The sequence below is a fragment of the Mytilus trossulus genome, chromosome 2, assembly GCF_036588685.1.
Source record: "Mytilus trossulus isolate FHL-02 chromosome 2, PNRI_Mtr1.1.1.hap1, whole genome shotgun sequence".
NCBI classification, from domain to species: Eukaryota; Metazoa; Mollusca; class Bivalvia; order Mytilida; family Mytilidae; genus Mytilus; species Mytilus trossulus.
The window spans coordinates 4,792,040-4,813,242 of NC_086374.1; the positions used below are offsets into that span (position 1 = coordinate 4,792,040).

The 21,203-nt window shown below is 33.7% G+C and overlaps 1 protein-coding gene and 1 long non-coding RNA gene across 8 annotated transcripts in view; one reads left to right on the forward strand and one right to left on the reverse strand.

The window, feature by feature from the left end:
• The window catches only part of LOC134706324 (histone deacetylase 4-like), a 100,909-nt gene extending 90,384 nt beyond the window's left edge, over positions 1 to 10,525 (forward strand). For all 7 annotated transcript variants that reach the window (XM_063565166.1, XM_063565171.1, XM_063565168.1 and 4 more), the window contains 9 exons: positions 60 to 113; positions 419 to 474; positions 1,719 to 1,806; positions 2,231 to 2,448; positions 3,032 to 3,150; positions 5,230 to 5,363; positions 5,998 to 6,082; positions 6,586 to 6,721; positions 7,124 to 10,525. In XM_063565166.1, the coding sequence (XP_063421236.1) occupies positions 60 to 113; positions 419 to 474; positions 1,719 to 1,806; positions 2,231 to 2,448; positions 3,032 to 3,150; positions 5,230 to 5,363; positions 5,998 to 6,082; positions 6,586 to 6,721; positions 7,124 to 7,169 (936 nt within the window). In that variant the 3' untranslated portion in view covers positions 7,170 to 10,525. The remainder of the gene's footprint in view (positions 1 to 59; positions 114 to 418; positions 475 to 1,718; positions 1,807 to 2,230; positions 2,449 to 3,031; positions 3,151 to 5,229; positions 5,364 to 5,997; positions 6,083 to 6,585; positions 6,722 to 7,123) is intronic.
• The window catches only part of LOC134706327 (uncharacterized), a 259,296-nt gene extending 248,071 nt beyond the window's left edge, over positions 1 to 11,225 (reverse strand). The window contains exon 1 of the long non-coding RNA XR_010105610.1: positions 10,614 to 11,225. This is a non-coding gene — a long non-coding RNA (uncharacterized LOC134706327). The remainder of the gene's footprint in view (positions 1 to 10,613) is intronic.
• Positions 11,226 to 21,203: the final 9,978 nt, after the last annotated feature.

Genomic DNA, 21,203 nt, shown 5'->3' on the forward strand with positions numbered 1-21,203 from the left:
AAATGAAATTAATGCAGGACTTTCTTTGATGATGTAATAAAGTTTTGTTTATTTTTCAGGCTGTTGGCTGTGTTGTAGACTTGTCATTAAAAGTGGCAGCACAGGAACTGAAGGTAAGCTGTTCAATGGACCCATACTGCTCATGTCAATGATATTTGAAAGCCTAAATGATAGATTAATTGTTGTTGTAATTGCTAGGTATCTCATTTACTTTCTATTGTTTTGTTATGAATGAAAAGAAAAAATGTTGCTACCCTTTGAATATTGTTTTATATTGAGATTAATCAGGTTTTATTTGCAGTGTTTTCAGTAATGCAATAAGAAGAATGATTTAGAAAGTAGCAAGTTGATTACAGTTTACATGATAATGATTGTACATATTTAACTATGTTCTAATTGTGTTTTGTTATTATTGTAGAATGGTTTTGCTGTTGTGCGGCCACCGGGTCATCATGCAGAATCACACCAACCAATGTAAGTACATACCAGTCTTATACATGTTGTTATAGTCAGAATGAGGCTTTTCTACTGAATCACACCAACCAATGTAAGTACATACCAGCCTTACACATGTTGTTATAAACAGATATAAAATGTTTAGGAGGGGTATTTCCGAAAAAATACCAGTTGAGAGAATGTTAAATTTCACGAGCCGTAAGGCGAGGGAAATTCATTCTCAAGACTGGTATTTTTCACAAATACCCCTTAGGAACATGCTATATCAGTTTAATTTCACCAAATGTTAATGTTCAAAATGCATTGATGATCGTGACGTTACAAGCGTCCAGTCGGATAGAGTATTTTTTGGCAAATACCACAGCAAAGAGGGTAACAAAGGCATATCCTTTTGGCAAATACCCTGGCGGCTTTAAAAAATGAACGAACGAACAGTGAATTGATGAAAAATACACTGGCTATCAACCAATCTTAATCCAAGATTCTTACATAAGGTGTAATTATATTTAGTGTTGTTATAGTCAGAATGAGGCTTTTCTACTGAATCACACCAACCAATGTAAGTACATACCAGCCTTATAGTTATATTCAGAATGGTGCTTTTCTACTATCTATATATTTTATATGCACTTTAACTTAAGAAAGTAATGTTTTATTTCAATCTGTGAGAAACAATGGTCACTATTGTACAAATATAAAAAAAAAATGCAGCATACTACTTATTCATTATTATTTGTTGAAATCCAATTTTCAGGGATTTTGTAGGTACAGGGAAACCACAAATTAAATGTTCAACAAATTATAAATGTTTCATATGAATATATTGATGTCTAAAGCAAAACCATGAAATCAAATTTTCACAAAAATGGAATGTTTTCCTCAATCCTCGAAAAACTGGTACCCAGGAAAAATAAATAAATCCACAGTACATGCATCAGAGAGCAATCAAATAACAGTAAAATAGATAAATCCCCAGTACATCCCAATCCATATCACTAAAAGCCATAAAACATTTTAAAGTCAACATGACATCTTCCACGTGAATGACAGATTTAAGAAACATATTGTGTCCACTAGTTCAAACTTGTCTCCAAACTTGTAAAATTAGTCCATTCTAAACAAACAATGTAAATGAACCTCTAGGAGATGAACCTTAAATATTAAAGTCAAAGGTAAGTTACGCTGTAATAGAAATAGAAATAAACTGTATAAGATTGTTGGAGGATTTTGCTTTGAGTGAATGATATTGTTTTATTTTGCAGGGGATTCTGTTATTTCAACTCAGTTGCCATAGCAGCTAAACAGTTGAGAGAAAAGATGAAGTTAGAAAGGATATTGATTGTTGATTGGGTGAGTAATCTTTTAAATGTCTTAATGTCCTACAAAATGGTGCGAGGGACATAGAAATAATGTGCATCTGTCTGTCTGTCTGTCTATGATCAACATGTTGGACAATAACTCAAGAACACTGAAACCAATTTGCAAGAAAATTTGGTGAATTATTTATATCTATTGACCTGAGCTCAATTTTGATAATATAAATTCTAAATTTTATGTTTCTAAGTTACGGAGTTTTATTTATTAAAAAAGAGGGATTTTAACAGATTTCTGACAATAACTAAAAATATGATTTGTGTAGTTTTCAACGTTGGTGAATTGTTATTCTATATATGTTATTAATATCTATTAAATAATTTAGTTACATATATATATATAATAAAGTATATGATATGGCTTTTTCAATTTCACATATGATATTCCCTTCTTGTTTTAGGATGTACATCATGGTAATTCAACGCAGCAGATATTTTATGATGACCCAAGTGTACTGTACATATCTATACATCGTCATGACAGTGGTAACTTTTTCCCAGGAACTGGATCAATTGAAGAATGTGGACAAAATAAAGGTCAAGGTTACAATGTGAACATTGCATTTGGAGGGTTGTTAACACCCCCAATGGGTGATGCTGAATACTTGGCAGCATTTAGGTAGGTATACTAGAGCAAGATTTGATGGCAATCAGAAATCATTTCATGAATGGTCATTGATCTAAGTGTTCATTGTTTGTGAGGCAGAAATCATTTTTGGTGTCTCTTTGCTTTCATAAGGCATTCTGATTAACTAAAGTATAATACTTTTAATTAGATGGTTATAATTGATAAACCTATCAAGTTTAAATGTATTTTCATTCATCTTAAGGAACACGTTGAATGTGTTTCTTGAATTCTTCCTTTGTATAAATTTAATACTTTAAAACCAGCTTTCAAAAGAGTTAAAGATATTAAATGGCATGTATTAGAATTACAGATGCAATAGGTTCACTGGCTTAAAACTTTAAGTTTGAAGTTTGACCTATTATCTGCACTCCTACCTGGCAATTTTAGTTTGGAGTAAAAAAATAAATGCTGACAATAAATGACTGAATAGGACATAATTTTGATGCATTACAATGTGTAACTTTTGTGAAACAATTTCTGTAGTTATGATAATAAACAGAGCTGAATTCCTCTCTTAAATATAGTTTACTCTAGAAAGATATAGTTTGTTAAATACAATTTGTTTATTTTTCAGAACCATTATAATGCCCATTGCCAGAGAATTTCGTCCAGAAGCTGTATTAGTTTCATCTGGATTTGATGCAGCAATGGGCCATCCTGCTCCTCTTGGTGGATACCAGGTCTCACCTGCCTGTATGTTATAGTACTATTTATTTGTGTCGTATTTTCAACTCTTTTCTACAATTCAGTACTTTCAAGCAGTGGATTCATTTGAAGGAATAGAGGCCCTTTTTTTATCTGAAAAATACCTTTTTATGCATGTAACGACCCCAAAAATGCTTTTGCATTTCAAGCTTTACGGGCTATTATTGAAAGTATTTATGTATGATCTACTTTTGAGTAATAGTAACAGTTTATATTGTTATTGAAATGTGAACAATAACTTCAAAGGTGTAAAGTGTCAAATTGCGATAATAGATGGTCACTGACCAGTTTCAGATCACATGATTAGACAAGAAAATCCTAATGTTTTATTGCTGCAGTTAAGTAAGGGAAATAACTCTGTTCACAAAGTTATATTAGGGCTACATTATAGTAGATATGTTATAAACTTGTATTACTACATTTGGAAAATAATGAAAATAAAACTTAAAACCCTGTCATAACTTACAATAAAATAATAAAAAAACCTTGTAATAACCTACAATAAAATGTAAATCTTTGATGCAATCATAACTAAAAGTACTATATTGAAAATAATGATATTGATGATTGTTTTATTAGCGCTAAATGTCTATATCTGCACAAGAGCCCTTTGTCAGAGTATAAAGAGAATACAGTGAAACCTGTCCAAACCGAACACCCACGGGACTTTGTGTTTTGTTCGGTTTTCACAGGTGTTCGGATTTTAGAGGTAAACGGAAGTCGACACCAAAATAACACAACAGACGACAGTTTTATTTTTGTGTTGATTTAGATGTAAATGTAAAAAAAAAAAGATGAAGATAGACGTATTGCTACATTGTTGTTTTAAAATCAAACGCATTCTGTCAATCACGTGCACGCTCCTCGTTGTGAAATGTCCGACCTGGAGCGATTTTGATGTTTATAATTATTTTCTCATCCGTTAATTCACTGACCAATTCAGATTCACAGTCACTGTCTAAAGACGATTCTGTAATTGAATCGGGAACGTCATTGTACACACGAGTTCTCGGACTAAACTGGTCACCAGCTGATTGTTACTTCGGCAAACGATAAGAGTGAAACAACAGCAGGGGTCCAGTTTATTCTCGGACTTTATCGTTGCGAAATAGCTAACGGAAGTCTTCGGGAGCATACGAATCAAATATATAGGGCCTCTAAAGGGAATCCAGCAATCGAAATCCATTAACCTCGTTGTGTTGCACAACTTCTAATCCAGTGAAAGACTTTAAAACTATTATTTAATTAAACAGTTTAGCTACAGAATGTCAGTTACGGTTTTGTGGCCGTAATTATTTGAGTAAGGTCTATTTAATTGATCTGAGGGAAAGTTCCTTTCTTGTCATTATGGGCGATTGGGGTAGCTGATCAGTTGAACGTTTCTTTACAAAAAAAATCACTTTATAATGGACACAAACATGCTAATTAGTATGTAATAACAAATCACAAGTTCATTAACCTAAAATACCCTCGGGGATACTCTGTCATCCTGTGTTTGTTTAATTAAATCATGCAAATAATTATTTTGTATAATAATTTATTGTTTTGATTGCTATCGATCGATTTTGACAGGTAATTTTTATATACAAATTTACTAACGAGCCTTCAAAAAGCGTTCGGAATTCGGTGTTGACAGGGTTCGGTTTTTTCAGGTTAGATTAACGTTAATTGATAGGGAAATTTTGTGGGACTTTGAAAATTGTTCGGTTTAAACTGAAATTCGGTTTTATCAGGGTTCGGTTTACCCAGGTTTCACTGTATATACATTTCTTAAGTATTTTGGTCATTGTTGAAGATGTGATTGTCAGGGTCATTGTTCACACTTTCAACTAAGTACTAGAGGTCTTGCACATACTAAAAGATGTACAGCAAACAGTACTTAAAGGTGGCAGCTTAAAATTGAAATAGTTTTATTGAATTAAAGTTGTGATTTTAACAGTAATCCAACCTGTTACTTTTAAAATTCTGAGACAAAAATTATATATTAAAACTTGAAGTTTCAATTGGTTAAATATATGATTTTTTTTGAAACACAATTTGAAATCATTCAATTGTATTTATTTAAAGGTTATGGTCACATGACAAGAGAACTAATGTCATTGGCTGATGGTAAGATTGTATTAGCATTGGAAGGAGGATATGAGTTGACTGCCATTAGTGATGCAGCTGAAATGTGTGTCAAGGCATTATCTGGAGATGAGGTTTGTTTGTCTAACATTTTATTTTTCGTATCAGTTTGTTTAATCTGTCAAAAAATTATATATTCATGATAATTTTCACAGTATTTTTAGCTTTTTCAAAAATTATGTTGAATTTTTAATTTGTGCAAGATTTTTTCTAAGATTATTGTTAGAATTGGTACAAAAAGTTATCCAAAAATAATTACATTAGATGTAAGTTTCATTATAATACGTTATTCTGATTGGCTAACATGTTATTCCGTAAACAATTGCATCAGACAATAACATTTATCATGCATGATGACACGAGGTCCCACAATAAAGTGCACAGGTGAATTAGATAAAACTGGATAAAAATCGTGTTTTCATGATTTTAGCTAAACAAATGTAATTATAAGTATTGAATACTTCTTTTTTAAACTTTATAGGGTTGTAAAAGCGTTGACCGTGCGTACATTTTTAGAATGAAGCGCTTCCGCGCTTCATACAAAATGTACTTCGGTCAACGCTTTTACCACCCAATAAATTTAAAAAAAAGAAGCATTCAATTCTTAAATATAATATTAATTGAGCCATCATATGTTTGTATCTTGGAATTATAACATTATATTACCTACATTTACTTAAGATATAATACTGTAGTTTTATTTTATAGTTACCTTCAGTTCAGGAGGGAGAACTGCAGAGACCATCATGTGCCCCAGCCTTAGAAACTTTTGAAGAAGTCTTGAAAACTCAGGGTATGTAATTTATAAATTTTTTACCTTGAATTATATTAAAATAATAGGGAAATCTTTACAAAAACCATCTTAAAAATCTGTATGTATTGGATTCCTTATCAGATACAATAACTGCCTGATCAAATGAGTTTCCCCAGAGAACTCATTGTGTTTGTAAATTTAAAGTTGATACAGAATTCATTGTTTAACCACTCTTACTCTTTTAGTAATCAGATACTACAAATTTGCAGAAATCATATGGCTCTTTTTCTATACAATTTACATACAATCTCAAAACAAACGATACTGGAGGTGAAAAAACAGGATATATGCAGAAGGCTGGACTTCATTAGCATATTGATTTTTTATTGATTTTTTTTAATTTGATTTTTTTACTGAATTCTTCAATGTGCATACTTCCACCTAGGTCTACGAAGCTCTCCGGTTCTTATTTTGTTATAATTATGGGTTGTGTGCAGTATATAATGTACCTGAATAAAAAATATTATTTGTTTAATTTCCAGCTAAATATTGGCCTGTAGTACAAAAGTACCTGGGAACAATACAGTATTCATTGATGGAGGCTCAGAAAAGAGAAATGGAGGAGGCCGATACTGTGTCTGCGTTAGCGTCATTGTCTATGGTAGCAGGAAAGAGAAGGTATAATATTTATGGGAGAAAACTTTTTTAATACGTTTCCTCCATAGGACTGTCACATTATGGAGTGTTACAACTGGTATTGTTTATAGCAATAACAATGCTTCCTTTAAATCTTTTTCATTAACAAAATGTATTGTAAAGTGTTTAATTTGAGACTGAAATATAGAGAAAACAAAACACTATTGCATGTACAATTTAGTTCTTATCTTAAAGCAAATGCCACAGAGGGACAGTTATACATTTCACCTTATTTGAAATACATTTTTGCAGCTTGGATTTAAAAACCATTATTTTCACAGGGGTAGAAATTACCATAAACAATGCTAAAATGTTATAATCTTTGTCAGTATAACTTTGTAATAGTTTTTAGGAGTTTACTACTTGGTTGTTTCTTTTTTTCAGTAGTTCTTTTGAACAATCAGAGCCAATGGAAGAAGGCGAGTCATAAGATGACATGGAATACTTCAGAAGTTAAGAGAGTATGGCAATGGGTTGTGCCACTTAAGAAAAAGATATGTTGGTGCAATGAGAAACTGTCTGTGCATTAGTGATAGGTTAACAGATTGGGGACTGTATTTACTAGATTGTGTAATGATGGAGATGTGTTATGTTCCTTTTAATACTTGTTCAATTACATGCCTTTTGAGTGAGAGGACCACTTCAAAATAAACCAGTGATTAAAACTTGTGTCTCTTTTGTAAATTTTGATATTAAACTTAGTGTATGACTTTAGATGTCCAATGGAGTTTGTATATAATATTGAGATGTAGATCCCAAGTGTACAGCCTTAGTGCAATATGTAACTGTGATAGCTTTCAGTGTGTGTAGGAACCGTTCATAGAGTTGCTCCCCTTGATAGTTTGCAAACCTACTTCCTTTACTGGAAAGAAAATGTTTTCCTTTCACTTGTCACTAAATTGATTTTTGTTGTATAAATTATACATACAATTTGAATTTATAATTGGAATTGGGTCACAATAATTGTTATATAAAGCAATCCGTATGTTTGTTAGGGGTAAGTTGTTGTTTGTTTGTCTGACTGCTTATGGTCATATTGTTTTTAAGTCTGCTGGACAGAAGAACACTGAAGAACAAAGGATTACATTTCAAGGGTTTCCATGCCAAATTTGTTGATGGTTTTTATGTTTGTTATATAATTGAGAAGAATATATTATGTGTTGTTTTCTTCATGGAAATTTTAAAAATTGTTCATGTATAAAGTTGTAAAATTCTATATTTATCATTTATTGTTCTGTAATATATTATGTATACATATTTTTTAAAGAATGTTTGATCCTTGTGAATAACAAATATGTTCCTGTTTTAATTAAACCATTGTTACAAGTAAAAAAAAAATTTGTAACAATAAGATTTGAAATTATGTGAATTTGTTAATTGGACGTTGAAAATTAATAATGTTCATGATTTGATAATTGATGTTTTCTTTTTATATTATATATATATATATGAGAACACATATCTTTTTATTGATAAAACTGGTTAATTTTAAATTGAATTTAATAACCCTGAAGTAGAAACTACAAAAAACTATACAATAGGAGATTATGTACTAAGTGTAAATTTTGGAATGTATCTTTTGTATTTAGATCTAGGAACTTAATTGTCATTGATTTTATAGAAACTTTTATTCATAATTTTTGCAAGTGAGGAATCAAGTTTTTAAATTTGTAGTGAAAGTGTACACAAAGTGTAAAAGTTAGGAAATTTGTAGATTTTACTGGTAATGTCAAAATGAAAAGGTTTTTTTAATGGTATAATTAAATCAGGAATGATTTGTATGAGAAAGGAGGAGGAGATACTGATGATTGACAGGTAGATAGGAGGAGTCAAGGGTATAATTACTTCTACCCTGATGATAATTTTTTGTTAATTTTTAAACAGAACCCTGACCAAATTCATTATTATTGTTGAGAACCTTTGTGGCCATAATATAAATGTCAGTGTGCAAAATCAGCTTTTGTGAATAAGTTGTTTTAATGCATAGTGAATCTGCATTGCTTTTAGTTGTAAATGTCTAAATCAATATTTGATTCCATTTCAGTCATAATAAATGTAAAAATTGTCTACAGAAATTACTGTATCACTTAGAACTTGTAAGTTTTTTTAAAAACAGAGATCCACCTGAAATAATTTCTACTGATAGTAGGTTGTACAATGTTAACATTGAGATTTAGATGGAAAGCAGCAGGCATATGTATATCAGTGTATGTCAGTAGAAATGTCTGTTCGTCTGTTCCTCCGTCTTGGTAAGATTTACAGTTCAATTCTCAGAATCCTGTTGCACATGTTATATATCAATGACATTTTGTTGTTATTCTCTTCTTTACTTTGGTTTAAGTTCTATATTGAGGTTAATTTTCCAGAAATTGATGGTTATATATTTATGACCTTCATCACAACTTTTATTTGGATTCTACCATTGCTCCAGTTGTTTTATAACATTTCTGTCATTGCAACCAATGTAACAAAATGATCTAATATTCAGTGATCTTATTGTACAAAGCTGTTCAACTATCCCTTTCTTCTAGATTGATTTTAAAGTCAGGGTATTCAAATCTTACACATTATGTTATAAGTGTTCAAGGAATGAACTTCACATAGGTACAGATCCTGCATTAAAAATGCCAATAACACATCATTAATCTTCTTTTATACTCATCATACATTGCTACTGTACTTTGAAATTAACATCGTGTATTTTCTAAGCCTCCACACTTTTTCTTGACAACATATTAATGGTATTGTGTTTTTGTGGATATTTTTACATTATAATGTCATTTAACTGTCATATGTAAAACTGATGTATCCTTGCCCTCACTAAAAGTGAATCTGCTTTTTTGCTTTGTACATAAAGCATTTGGCACAAATTATCTAGTCGCACAAAAGACATATATTCTCATGAATGTATTTCATTATTACATTTAATACTCCAAATTGACTCAACATGATCTGATAAACAGTAATTCTTTGGATGTCCAATAGCAACAATTGGCAGATATCTAGATTTCTAGATCTAAAAAAAAAAACAAAACATGTAAAATCTTTTTTATTAAGGACAGCTAAATTTTTTCTTTATAAATTAATGGATCTTTTTTCATAATTATAAATTTTTTGTAACAGTGAAATATATATTGTTTCCAGAATGTATATACTGTCAGGTATACAGTGCCACAAAAACATGTATTCATCCAGAAGAAGGTATTTTAATATATTTCTTGTTTTTTTTAATTTTAATAAGCAAATTTAAACAGCTAATTTGAATTTAGTTGTTAAATTGTTGATTAATATTGTGAACCTTACCTTATAATAACTAATGTTAAACAAAAAGATAATTAAAGCAGTGAAAGATTTGTATTTGGTTGTTTGTAATTGAAAATTGTGTTCCTATTAATAATTTTCCTTGTAAGTTCATAGAAATCATCAACATTTAGTTGTCAAAATCTAAAGTGATCAGAAAACCATATCATTCATGTCAAAATTCAGTTTTTTTGCAGCATAAAATATCTCACAGTTTATAATCACAAACCATTTGGCATTCATTTCATGTTACCAAAGCATTGATTGGTCATGTGATCGGTCATGTGATGCTGATGGACAAAGTTGTATTTTTCATTATTTGCTTGTAAAGCAGGTTAACCATATATAATTTTGTGTTGTTGGTAAAGTAGTGCTACTATTAAATATTATATATCTTTTTATTTGTTTTAGTAGACTATACGATCTTCTTTCTTGTAAAAAAAAATCTTTGTCAAATTTGTGAAGTAAATTTTGTTGACTACTGTATTGTTTTTGTTGTATCATTTAATTGGCCATCATGATATTTTTGTAAGGACAGGAAACTTCTATGATATATATATATATATATATATACGAGTCTAAATTGAAAACTACGTTCAAACCTATGACTGCGTTGGATAAAAACCGCAATTTTTATACGTGTGCATGTCAAACAAATTTCGTTGTAGAAGGGTCTAAAAACAGCACAAACAACATTTTCCAAAAGACCAAAAGAGTGAAAAAGTATATTTAAACAAAACGCATTTGACTAACAGGTCGAACAACTGATGTTCTTTAACCCTGCTGACTGCCATTGGCGATTGCCAAATAAAATTGATCACAGGTTGTAACAAAATGGATCTTATTATAAATTTAATACGTCACAGAAAAAAAAAAAATTGTTAACTTGTGGACAGGATGTTGTGCCACAAACATTCGGTGTCAATATTTCTTTAGTACACCATATCCGGATTTCGACAATAAATGTCTCTTCAGTGATGTTAGGGATCGAAACGGTATTTGGAAGGCCATATAAAAAGCACCCTCATTTTTAGAGAAAGTACCCTCATTTTTAGATTAACTCTTGAATTTTAAGAGTCAATATATAGGATGAACGGATCATATAAACCGGAGGGAAAATATGATACATGCCCAAACAAAAAATATAAACAAGTCTAAATTGAAAACTACGTTCAAACCTATGACTGCGTTGGATAAAAACCGCAATTTTTATAAGTGTGCATGTCAAACAAATTTCGTTGTAGAAGGGTCTAAAAACAGCACAAACAACATTTTCCAAAAGACCAAAAGAGTGAAAAAGTATATTTAAACAAAACGCATTTGACTAACAGGTCGAACAACTGATGTATATATATATATATACAGCTCTGTTGTGGTATGTCACCTTTTATTTATTGCTTGTCCTGTCTTCTCATTTTCTTCATTTTTTCTTGTAAAAATACACAACTAAGTATAAGGGGGAATTTGTATCTTCAAGGTAAAGAATAAGGGCTATAAAAAGGAAAATATTTTGCTTTTCCACATTTTTTGGGGATAGTTCTTAGTGTTCCCTCCTGTGCTGAAGAGTTTGAAGAATATCTGCCCTTGTTATTCATAAAGGATTTTGATATATATTCGTTTCCAAAAGTGTACTATCATAAGATGAAAAGCCAATGCTGATTGAAACAGTTTATGCCACTTATGGCATTTCGTAAATTTAAAGATCTTAATGTCTTACATTGGATTAAAATAACAATAATTAGAGGGTTATATTTATCTACAAGAGTCCCAAAGGATGTGAATGTATGTTACTGTAAAGTCTGCAATGATGAGTGAAACCACAAGCTAAAGTAAGCAATAAAAAGTAAAATCACAAAAATACCGAACTCTTTAAAAAACTTAAAAAGGAAAATCCCTAATCAAATGGCAAAATCAAACCCTCAAACACATCAAACACATCAAACAAATGGATAACAACTGTCTTATTCCTGACTTTGTACAGGCATTTTTTTTATGTAGAAAATTATGTCTTAAGCCTGGTCGTATAGCTAGCTAAACATCTAACTTGTATGACAGTTGCATAAAATTTCATTTTATTGACAACGATGTATGAACAAAACATACAGACACAATAGGTATAAATGTAGAGGTACAGCAGTCAACATTGTATTATTAATCACTATAAAAACAATTAAATATATATATAGAAAGACATAAACAATGACACAACAATACAATGACAGGATTTATAAGTATAGAAAAAAAATACCAGCATGACAAAATGTGAAAAAAATGTAAAGAGGTTAAAGCTAAATTGTACATGTATCTATCATTCCTTTCCTAACTTGGGACATTGGTGTGAAAGAACATAAAAACTAAAAAGCAAATCATCACAAAATACAAACGAAATAAGTAAAAAAAAAAAGAAGTGCCTGTCTAAGAATACATGCAGTTCTGGAAGATAGTTCAAAGTCCCCTGCAAACTACAAGTAATGAATAAATCATGTCTTCCTAGACTAAATATCATTGAGTACACAGTCAATGGATTTTTGGTAACGAAGACATCAACAGTCCGAGGAAAGCATGACAGAACAGGATGTGAACCAATGATCCCTAACTATCATTGAGTACACAGTCAATGGATTTTTGGTAACGAAGACATCAACAGTCCGAGGAAAGCATGACAGAACAGGATGTGAACCAATGATCCCTAACTATCATTGAGTACACAGTCAATGGATTTTTGGTAACGAAGACATCAACAGTCCGAGGAAAGCATGACAGAACAGGATGTGAACCAATGATCCCTAACTATCATTGAGTACACAGTCAATGGATTTTTGGTAACGAAGACATCAACAGTCCGAGGAAAGCATGACAGAACAGGATGTGAACCAATGATCCCTAACTATCATTGAGTACACAGTCAATGGATTTTTGGTAACGAAGACATCAACAGTCCGAGGAAAGCATGAAAGAACAGGATGTGAACCAATGATCCCTAACAATTCGTTATCTAATCAAAATAAAGACATCAACAGTCCGAGGAAAGCATGAAAGAACAGGATGTGAACCAATGATCCCTAACAATTCGCTATCTAATCAAAATAAAGACATCAACAGTCTGAGGAAAGCATGAAAGAACAGGATGTGAACCAATGATCCCTAACAATCCGCTATCTAATCAAAATAAAGACATCAACAGTCCGAGGAAAGCATGAAAGAACAGGATGTGAACTAATGATCCCTAACAATCCGCTATCTAATCAAAATAAAGACATCAACAGTCCGAGGAAAGCATGAAAGAACAGGATGTGAACCAATGATCCCTAACAATTCGCTATCTAATCAAAATAAAGACATCAACAGTCCGAGGAAAGCATGAAAGAACAGGATGTGAACCAATGATCCCTAACAATTCGCTATCTAATCAAAATAAAGACATCAACAGTCCGAGGAAAGCATGAAAGAACAGGATGTGAACCAATGATCCCTAACAATTGGCTATCTAATCAAAATAAAGACATCAACAGTCCGAGGAAAGCATGAAAGAACAGGATGTGAACCAATGATCCCTAACAATTGGCTATCTAATCAAAATAAAGACATCAACAGTCCGAGGAAAGCATGACAGAACAGGATGTGAACCAATGATCCCTAACAATCCGCTATCTAATCAAAATAAAGACATCAACAGTCCGAGGAAAGCATGACAGAACAGGATGTGAACCAATGATCCCTAACAATCCGCTATCTAATCAAAATAAAGACATCAACAGTCCGAGGAAAGCATGAAAGAACAGGATGTGAACCAATGATCCCTAACAATTCGCTATCTAATCAAAATAAAGACATCAACAGTCCGAGGAAAGCATGAAAGAACAGGATGTGAACCAATGATCCCTAACAATTCGCTATCTAATCAAAATAAAGACATCAACAGTCCGAGGAAAGCATGAAAGAACAGGATGTGAACCAATGATCCCTAACAATCCGCTATCTAATCAAAATAAAGACATCAACAGTCCGAGGAAAGCATGAAAGAACAGGATGTGAACCAATGATCCCTAACAATTCGCTTTCTAATCAAAATAAAGACATCAACAGTCCGAGGAAAGCATGAAAGAACAGGATGTGAACCAATGATCCCTAACAATTCGCTATCTAATCAAAATAAAGACATCAACAGTCCGAGGAAAGCATGACAGAACAGGATGTGAACCAATGATCCCTAACAATTCACTATCTAATCAAAATAAAGACATCAACAGTCCGAGGAAAGCATGAAAGAAAAGGATGTGAACCAATGATCCCTGACAATTCGCTATCTAATCAAAATAAAGACATCAACAGTCCGAGGAAAGCATGAAAGAACAGGATGTGAACCAATGATCCCTAACAATTCGCTATCTAATCAAAATAAAGACATCAACAGTCCGAGGAAAGCATGACAGAACAGGATGTGAACCAATGATCCCTAACAATTCGCTATCTAATCAAAATAAAGACATCAACAGTCCGAGGAAAGCATGAAAGAACAGGATGTGAACCAATGATCCCTAACAATTCGCTATCTAATCAAAATAAAGACATCAACAGTCCGAGGAAAGCATGAAAGAACACGATGTGAACCAATGATCCCTAACAATTCGCTATCTAATCAAAATAAAGACATCAACAGTCCGAGGAAAGCATGAAAGAACAGGATGTGAACCAATGATCCCTAACAATTCGCTTTCTAATCAAAATAAAGACATCAACAGTCCGAGGAAAGCATGAAAGAACAGGATGTGAACCAATGATCCCTAACAATTCGCTATCTAATCAAAATAAAGACATCAACAGTCCGAGGAAAGCATGAAAGAACAGGATGTGAACCAATGATCCCTAACAATTCGCTATCTAATCAAAATAAAGACATCAACAGTCCGAGGAAAGCATGAAAGAACAGGATGTGAACCAATGATCCCTAACAATTCGCTAGCTAATCAAAATAAAGACATCAACAGTCCGAGGAAAGCATGAAAGAACAGGATTTGAACCAATGATCCCTAACAATTCGCTAGCTAATCAAAATAAAGACATCAACAGTCCGAGGAAAGCATGAAAGAACAGGATGTGAACCAATGATCCCTAACAATTGGCTATCTAATCAAAATTAAGACATCAACAGTCCGAGGAAAGCATGAAAGAACAGGATGTGAACCAATGATCCCTAACAATTCGCTAGCTAATCAAAATAAAGACATCAACAGTCCGAGGAAAGCATGAAAGAACATGATGTGAACCAATGATCCCTAACAATTCGCTAGCTAATCAAAATAAAGACATCAACAGTCCGAGGAAAGCATGAAAGAACAGGATGTGAACCAATGATCCCTAACAATTCGCTATCTAATCAAAATAAAGACATCAACAGTCCGAGGAAAGCATGAAAGAACAGGATGTGAACCAATGATCCCTAACAATTCGCTATCTAATCAAAATAAAGACATCAACAGTCCGAGGAAAGCATGAAAGAACAGGATGTGAACCAATGATCCCTAACAATTCGCTAGCTAATCAAAATAAAGACATCAACAGTCCGAGGAAAGCATGAAAGAACAGGATGTGAACCAATGATCCCTAACAATTGGCTATCTAATCAAAATAAAGACATCAACAGTCCGAGGAAAGCATGACAGAACAGGATGTGAACCAATGATCCCTAACAATCCGCTATCTAATCAAAATAAAGACATCAACAGTCCGAGGAAAGCATGACAGAACAGGATGTGAACCAATGATCCCTAACAATCCGCTATCTAATCAAAATAAAGACATCAACAGTCCGAGGAAAGCATGAAAGAACAGGATGTGAACCAATGATCCCTAACAATTCGCTATCTAATCAAAATAAAGACATCAACAGTCCGAGGAAAGCATGAAAGAACAGGATGTGAACCAATGATCCCTAACAATTCGCTATCTAATCAAAATAAAGACATCAACAGTCCGAGGAAAGCATGAAAGAACAGGATGTGAACCAATGATCCCTAACAATCCGCTATCTAATCAAAATAAAGACATCAACAGTCCGAGGAAAGCATGAAAGAACAGGATGTGAACCAATGATCCCTAACAATTCGCTTTCTAATCAAAATAAAGACATCAACAGTCCGAGGAAAGCATGAAAGAACAGGATGTGAACCAATGATCCCTAACAATTCGCTATCTAATCAAAATAAAGACATCAACAGTCCGAGGAAAGCATGACAGAACAGGATGTGAACCAATGATCCCTAACAATTCACTATCTAATCAAAATAAAGACATCAACAGTCCGAGGAAAGCATGAAAGAACAGGATGTGAACCAATGATCCCTGACAATTCGCTATCTAATCAAAATAAAGACATCAACAGTCCGAGGAAAGCATGAAAGAACAGGATGTGAACCAATGATCCCTAACAATTCGCTATCTAATCAAAATAAAGACATCAACAGTCCGAGGAAAGCATGACAGAACAGGATGTGAACCAATGATCCCTAACAATTCGCTATCTAATCAAAATAAAGACATCAACAGTCCGAGGAAAGCATGAAAGAACAGGATGTGAACCAATGATCCCTAACAATTCGCTATCTAATCAAAATAAAGACATCAACAGTCCGAGGAAAGCATGAAAGAACAGGATGTGAACCAATGATCCCTAACAATTCGCTTTCTAATCAAAATAAAGACATCAACAGTCCGAGGAAAGCATGAAAGAACAGGATGTGAACCAATGATCCCTAACAATTCGCTATCTAATCAAAATAAAGACATCAACAGTCCGAGGAAAGCATGAAAGAACAGGATGTGAACCAATGATCCCTATCAATTCGCTATCTAATCAAAATAAAGACATCAACAGTCCGAGGAAAGCATGAAAGAACAGGATGTGAACCAATGATCCCTAACAATTCGCTAGCTAATCAAAATAAAGACATCAACAGTCCGAGGAAAGCATGAAAGAACAGGATGTGAACCAATGATCCCTAACAATTCGCTAGCTAATCAAAATAAAGACATCAACAGTCCGAGGAAAGCATGAAAGAACAGGATGTGAACCAATGATCCCTAACAATTGGCTATCTAATCAAAATAAAGACATCAACAGTCCGAGGAAAGCATGAAAGAACAGGATGTGAACCAATGATCCCTAACAATTCGCTAGCTGATCAAAATAAAGACATCAACAGTCCGAGGAAAGCATGAAAGAACAGGATGTGAACCAATGATCCCTAACAATTCGCTAGCTAATCAAAATAAAGACATCAACAGTCCGAGGAAAGCATGAAAGAACAGGATGTGAACCAATGATCCCTAACAATTCGCTATCTAATCAAAATAAAGACATCAACAGTCCGAGGAAAGCATGAAAGAACAGGATGTGAACCAATGATCCCTAACAATTCGCTATCTAATCAAAATAAAGACATCAACAGTCCGAGGAAAGCATGAAAGAACAGGATGTGAACCAATGATCCCTAACAATTCGCTAGCTAATCAAAATAAAGACATCAACAGTCCGAGGAAAGCATGAAAGAACAGGATGTGAACCAATGATCCCTAACAATTGGCTATCTAATCAAAATAAAGACATCAACAGTCCGAGGAAAGCATGAAAGAACAGGATGTGAACCAATGATCCCTAACAATTCGTTATCTAATCAAAATAAAGACATCAACAGTCTGAGGAAAGCATGAAAGAACAGGATGTGAACCAATGATCCCTAACAATCCGCTATCTAATCAAAATAATGACATCAACAGTCCGAGGAAAGCATGAAAGAACAGGATGTGAACCAATGATCCCTAACAATTCGTTATCTAATCAAAATAAAGACATCAACAGTCCGAGGAAAGCATGAAAGAACAGGATATGAACCAATGATACCTAACAATTCGCTATCTAATCAAAATAAAGACATCAACAGTCCGAGGAAAGCATGAAAGAACAGGATGTGAACCAATGATCCCTAACAATTCGTTATCTAATCAAAATAAAGACATCAACAGTCCGAGGAAAGCATGAAAGAACAGGATGTGAACCAATGATCCCTAACAATTCGCTATCTAATCAAAATAAAGACATCAACAGTCCGAGGAAAGCATGAAAGAACAGGATGTGAACCAATGATCCCTAACAATCCGCTATCTAATCAAAATAAAGACATCAACAGTCCGAGGAAAGCATGAAAGAACAGGATGTGAACCAATGATCCCTAACAATTCGCTTTCTAATCAAAATAAAGACATCAACAGTCCGAGGAAAGCATGAAAGAACAGGATGTGAACCAATGATCCCTAACAATTCGCTATCTAATCAAAATAAAGACATCAACAGTCCGAGGAAAGCATGAAAGAACAGGATGTGAACCAATGATCCCTAACAATCCGCTATCTAATCAAAATAAAGACATCAACAGTCCGAGGAAAGCATGAAAGAACAGGATGTGAACCAATGATCCCTAACAATCCGCTATCTAATCAAAATAAAGACATCAACAGTCCGAGGAAAGCATGAAAGAACAGGATGTGAACCAATGATCCCTAACAATTCGCTATCTAATCAAAATAAAGACATCAACAGTCCGAGGAAAGCATGAAAGAACAGGATGTGAACCAATGATCCCTAACAATCCGCTATCTAATCAAAATAAAGACATCAACAGTCCGAGGAAAGCATGACAGAACAGGATGTGAACCAATGATCCCTAACTATCATTGAGTACACAGTCAATAGATGTTTGGGTAACGAAGACATCAACAGTCCGAGGAAAGCATGAAAGAACAGGATGTGAACCAATGATCCCTAACAATTTGCTATCTAATCAAAATAAAGACATCAACAGTCCGAGGAAAGCATGAAAGAACAGGATGTGAACCAATGATCCCTAACAATTCGCTATCTAATCAAAATAAAGACATCAACAGTCCGAGGAAAGCATGAAAGAACAGGATGTGAACCAATGATCCCTAACAATTCGCTATCTAATCAAAATAAAGACATCAACAGTCCGAGGAAAGCATGAAAGAACAGGATGTGAACCAATGATCCCTAACAATTCGCTAGCTAATCAAAATAAAGACATCAACAGTCCGAGGAAAGCATGAAAGAACAGGATGTGAACCAATGATCCCTAACAATTGGCTATCTAATCAAAATAAAGACATCAACAGTCCGAGGAAAGCATGAAAGAACAGGATGTGAACCAATGATCCCTAACAATTCGTTATCTAATCAAAATAAAGACATCAACAGTCTGAGGAAAGCATGAAAGAACAGGATGTGAACCAATGATCCCTAACAATCCGCTATCTAATCAAAATAAAGACATCAACAGTCCGAGGAAAGCATGAAAGAACAGGATGTGAACCAATGATCCCTAACAATTCGTTATCTAATCAAAATAAAGACATCAACAGTCCGAGGAAAGCATGAAAGAACAGGATATGAACCAATGATCCCTAACAATTCGCTATCTAATCAAAATAAAGACATCAACAGTCCGAGGAAAGCATGAAAGAACAGGATTTGAACCAATGATCCCTAACAATTGGCTATCTAATCAAAATAAAGACATCAACAGTCCGAGGAAAGCATGAAAGAACAGGATGTGAACCAATGATCCCTAACAATCCGCTATCTAATCAAAATAAAGACATCAACAGTCCGAGGAAAGCATGAAAGAACAGGATGTGAACCAATGATCCCTAACAATTCGCTATCTAATCAAAATAAAGACATCAACAGTCCGAGGAAAGCATGAAAGAACAGGATTTGAACCAATGATCCCTAACAATTGGCTATCTAATCAAAATAAAGACATCAACAGTCCGAGGAAAGCATGAAAGAACAGGATGTGAACCAATGATCCCTAACAATCCGCTATCTAATCAAAATAAAGACATCAACAGTCCGAGGAAAGCATGAAAGAACAGGATGTGAACCAATGATCCCTAACAATTCGTTATCTAATCAAAATAAAGACATCAACAGTCCGAGGAAAGCATGAAAGAACAGGATATGAACCAATGATCCCTAACAATTCGCTATCTAATCAAAATAAAGACATCAACAGTCCGAGGAAAGCATGAAAGAACAGGATTTGAACCAATGATCCCTAACAATTGGCTATCTAATCAAAATAAAGACATCAACAGTCCGAGGAAAGCATGAAAGAACAGGATGTGAACCAATGATCCCTAACAATCCGCTATCTAATCAAAATAAAGACATCAACAGTCCGAGGAAAGCATGAAAGAACAGGATGTGAACCAATGATCCCTAACAATTCGCTATCTAATCAAAATAAAGACATCAACAGTCCGAGGAAAGCATGAAAGAACAGGATTTGAACCAATGATCCCTAACAATTGGCTATCTAATCAAAATAAAGACATCAACAGTCCGAGGAAAGCATGAAAGAACAGGATGTGAACCAATGATCCCTAACAATCCGCTATCTAATCAAAATAAAGACATCAACAGTCCGAGGAAAGCATGAAAGAACAGGATGTGAACCAATGATCCCTAACAATTCGCTATCTAATCAAAATAAAGACATCAACAGTCCGAGGAAAGCATGAAAGAACAGGATGTGAACCAATGATCCCTAACAATTCGCTATCTAATCAAAATAAAGACATCAACAGTCCGAGGAAAGCATGAAAGAACAGGATATGAACCAATGATCCCTAACAATCCGCTATCTAATCAAAATAAAGACATCAACAGTCCGAGGAAAGCATGAAAGAACAGGATGTGAACCAATGATCCCTAACAATTCGCTATCTAATCAAAATAAAGACATCAACAGTCCGAGGAAAGCATGAAAGAACAGGATGTGAACCAATGATCCCTAACAATTCGCTATCTAATCAAAATAAAGACATCAACAGTCCGAGGAAAGCATGAAAGAACAGGATGTGAACCAATGATCCCTAACAATTCGCTATCTAATCAAAATAAAGACATCAACAGTCCGAGGAAAGCATGAAAGAACAGGATTTGAACCAATGATCCCTAACAATCCGCTATCTAATCAAAATAAAGACATCAACAGTCCGAGGAAAGCATGAAAGAACAGGATGTGAACCAATGATCCCTAACAATTCGCTATCTAATCAAAATAAAGACATCAACAGTCCGAGGAAA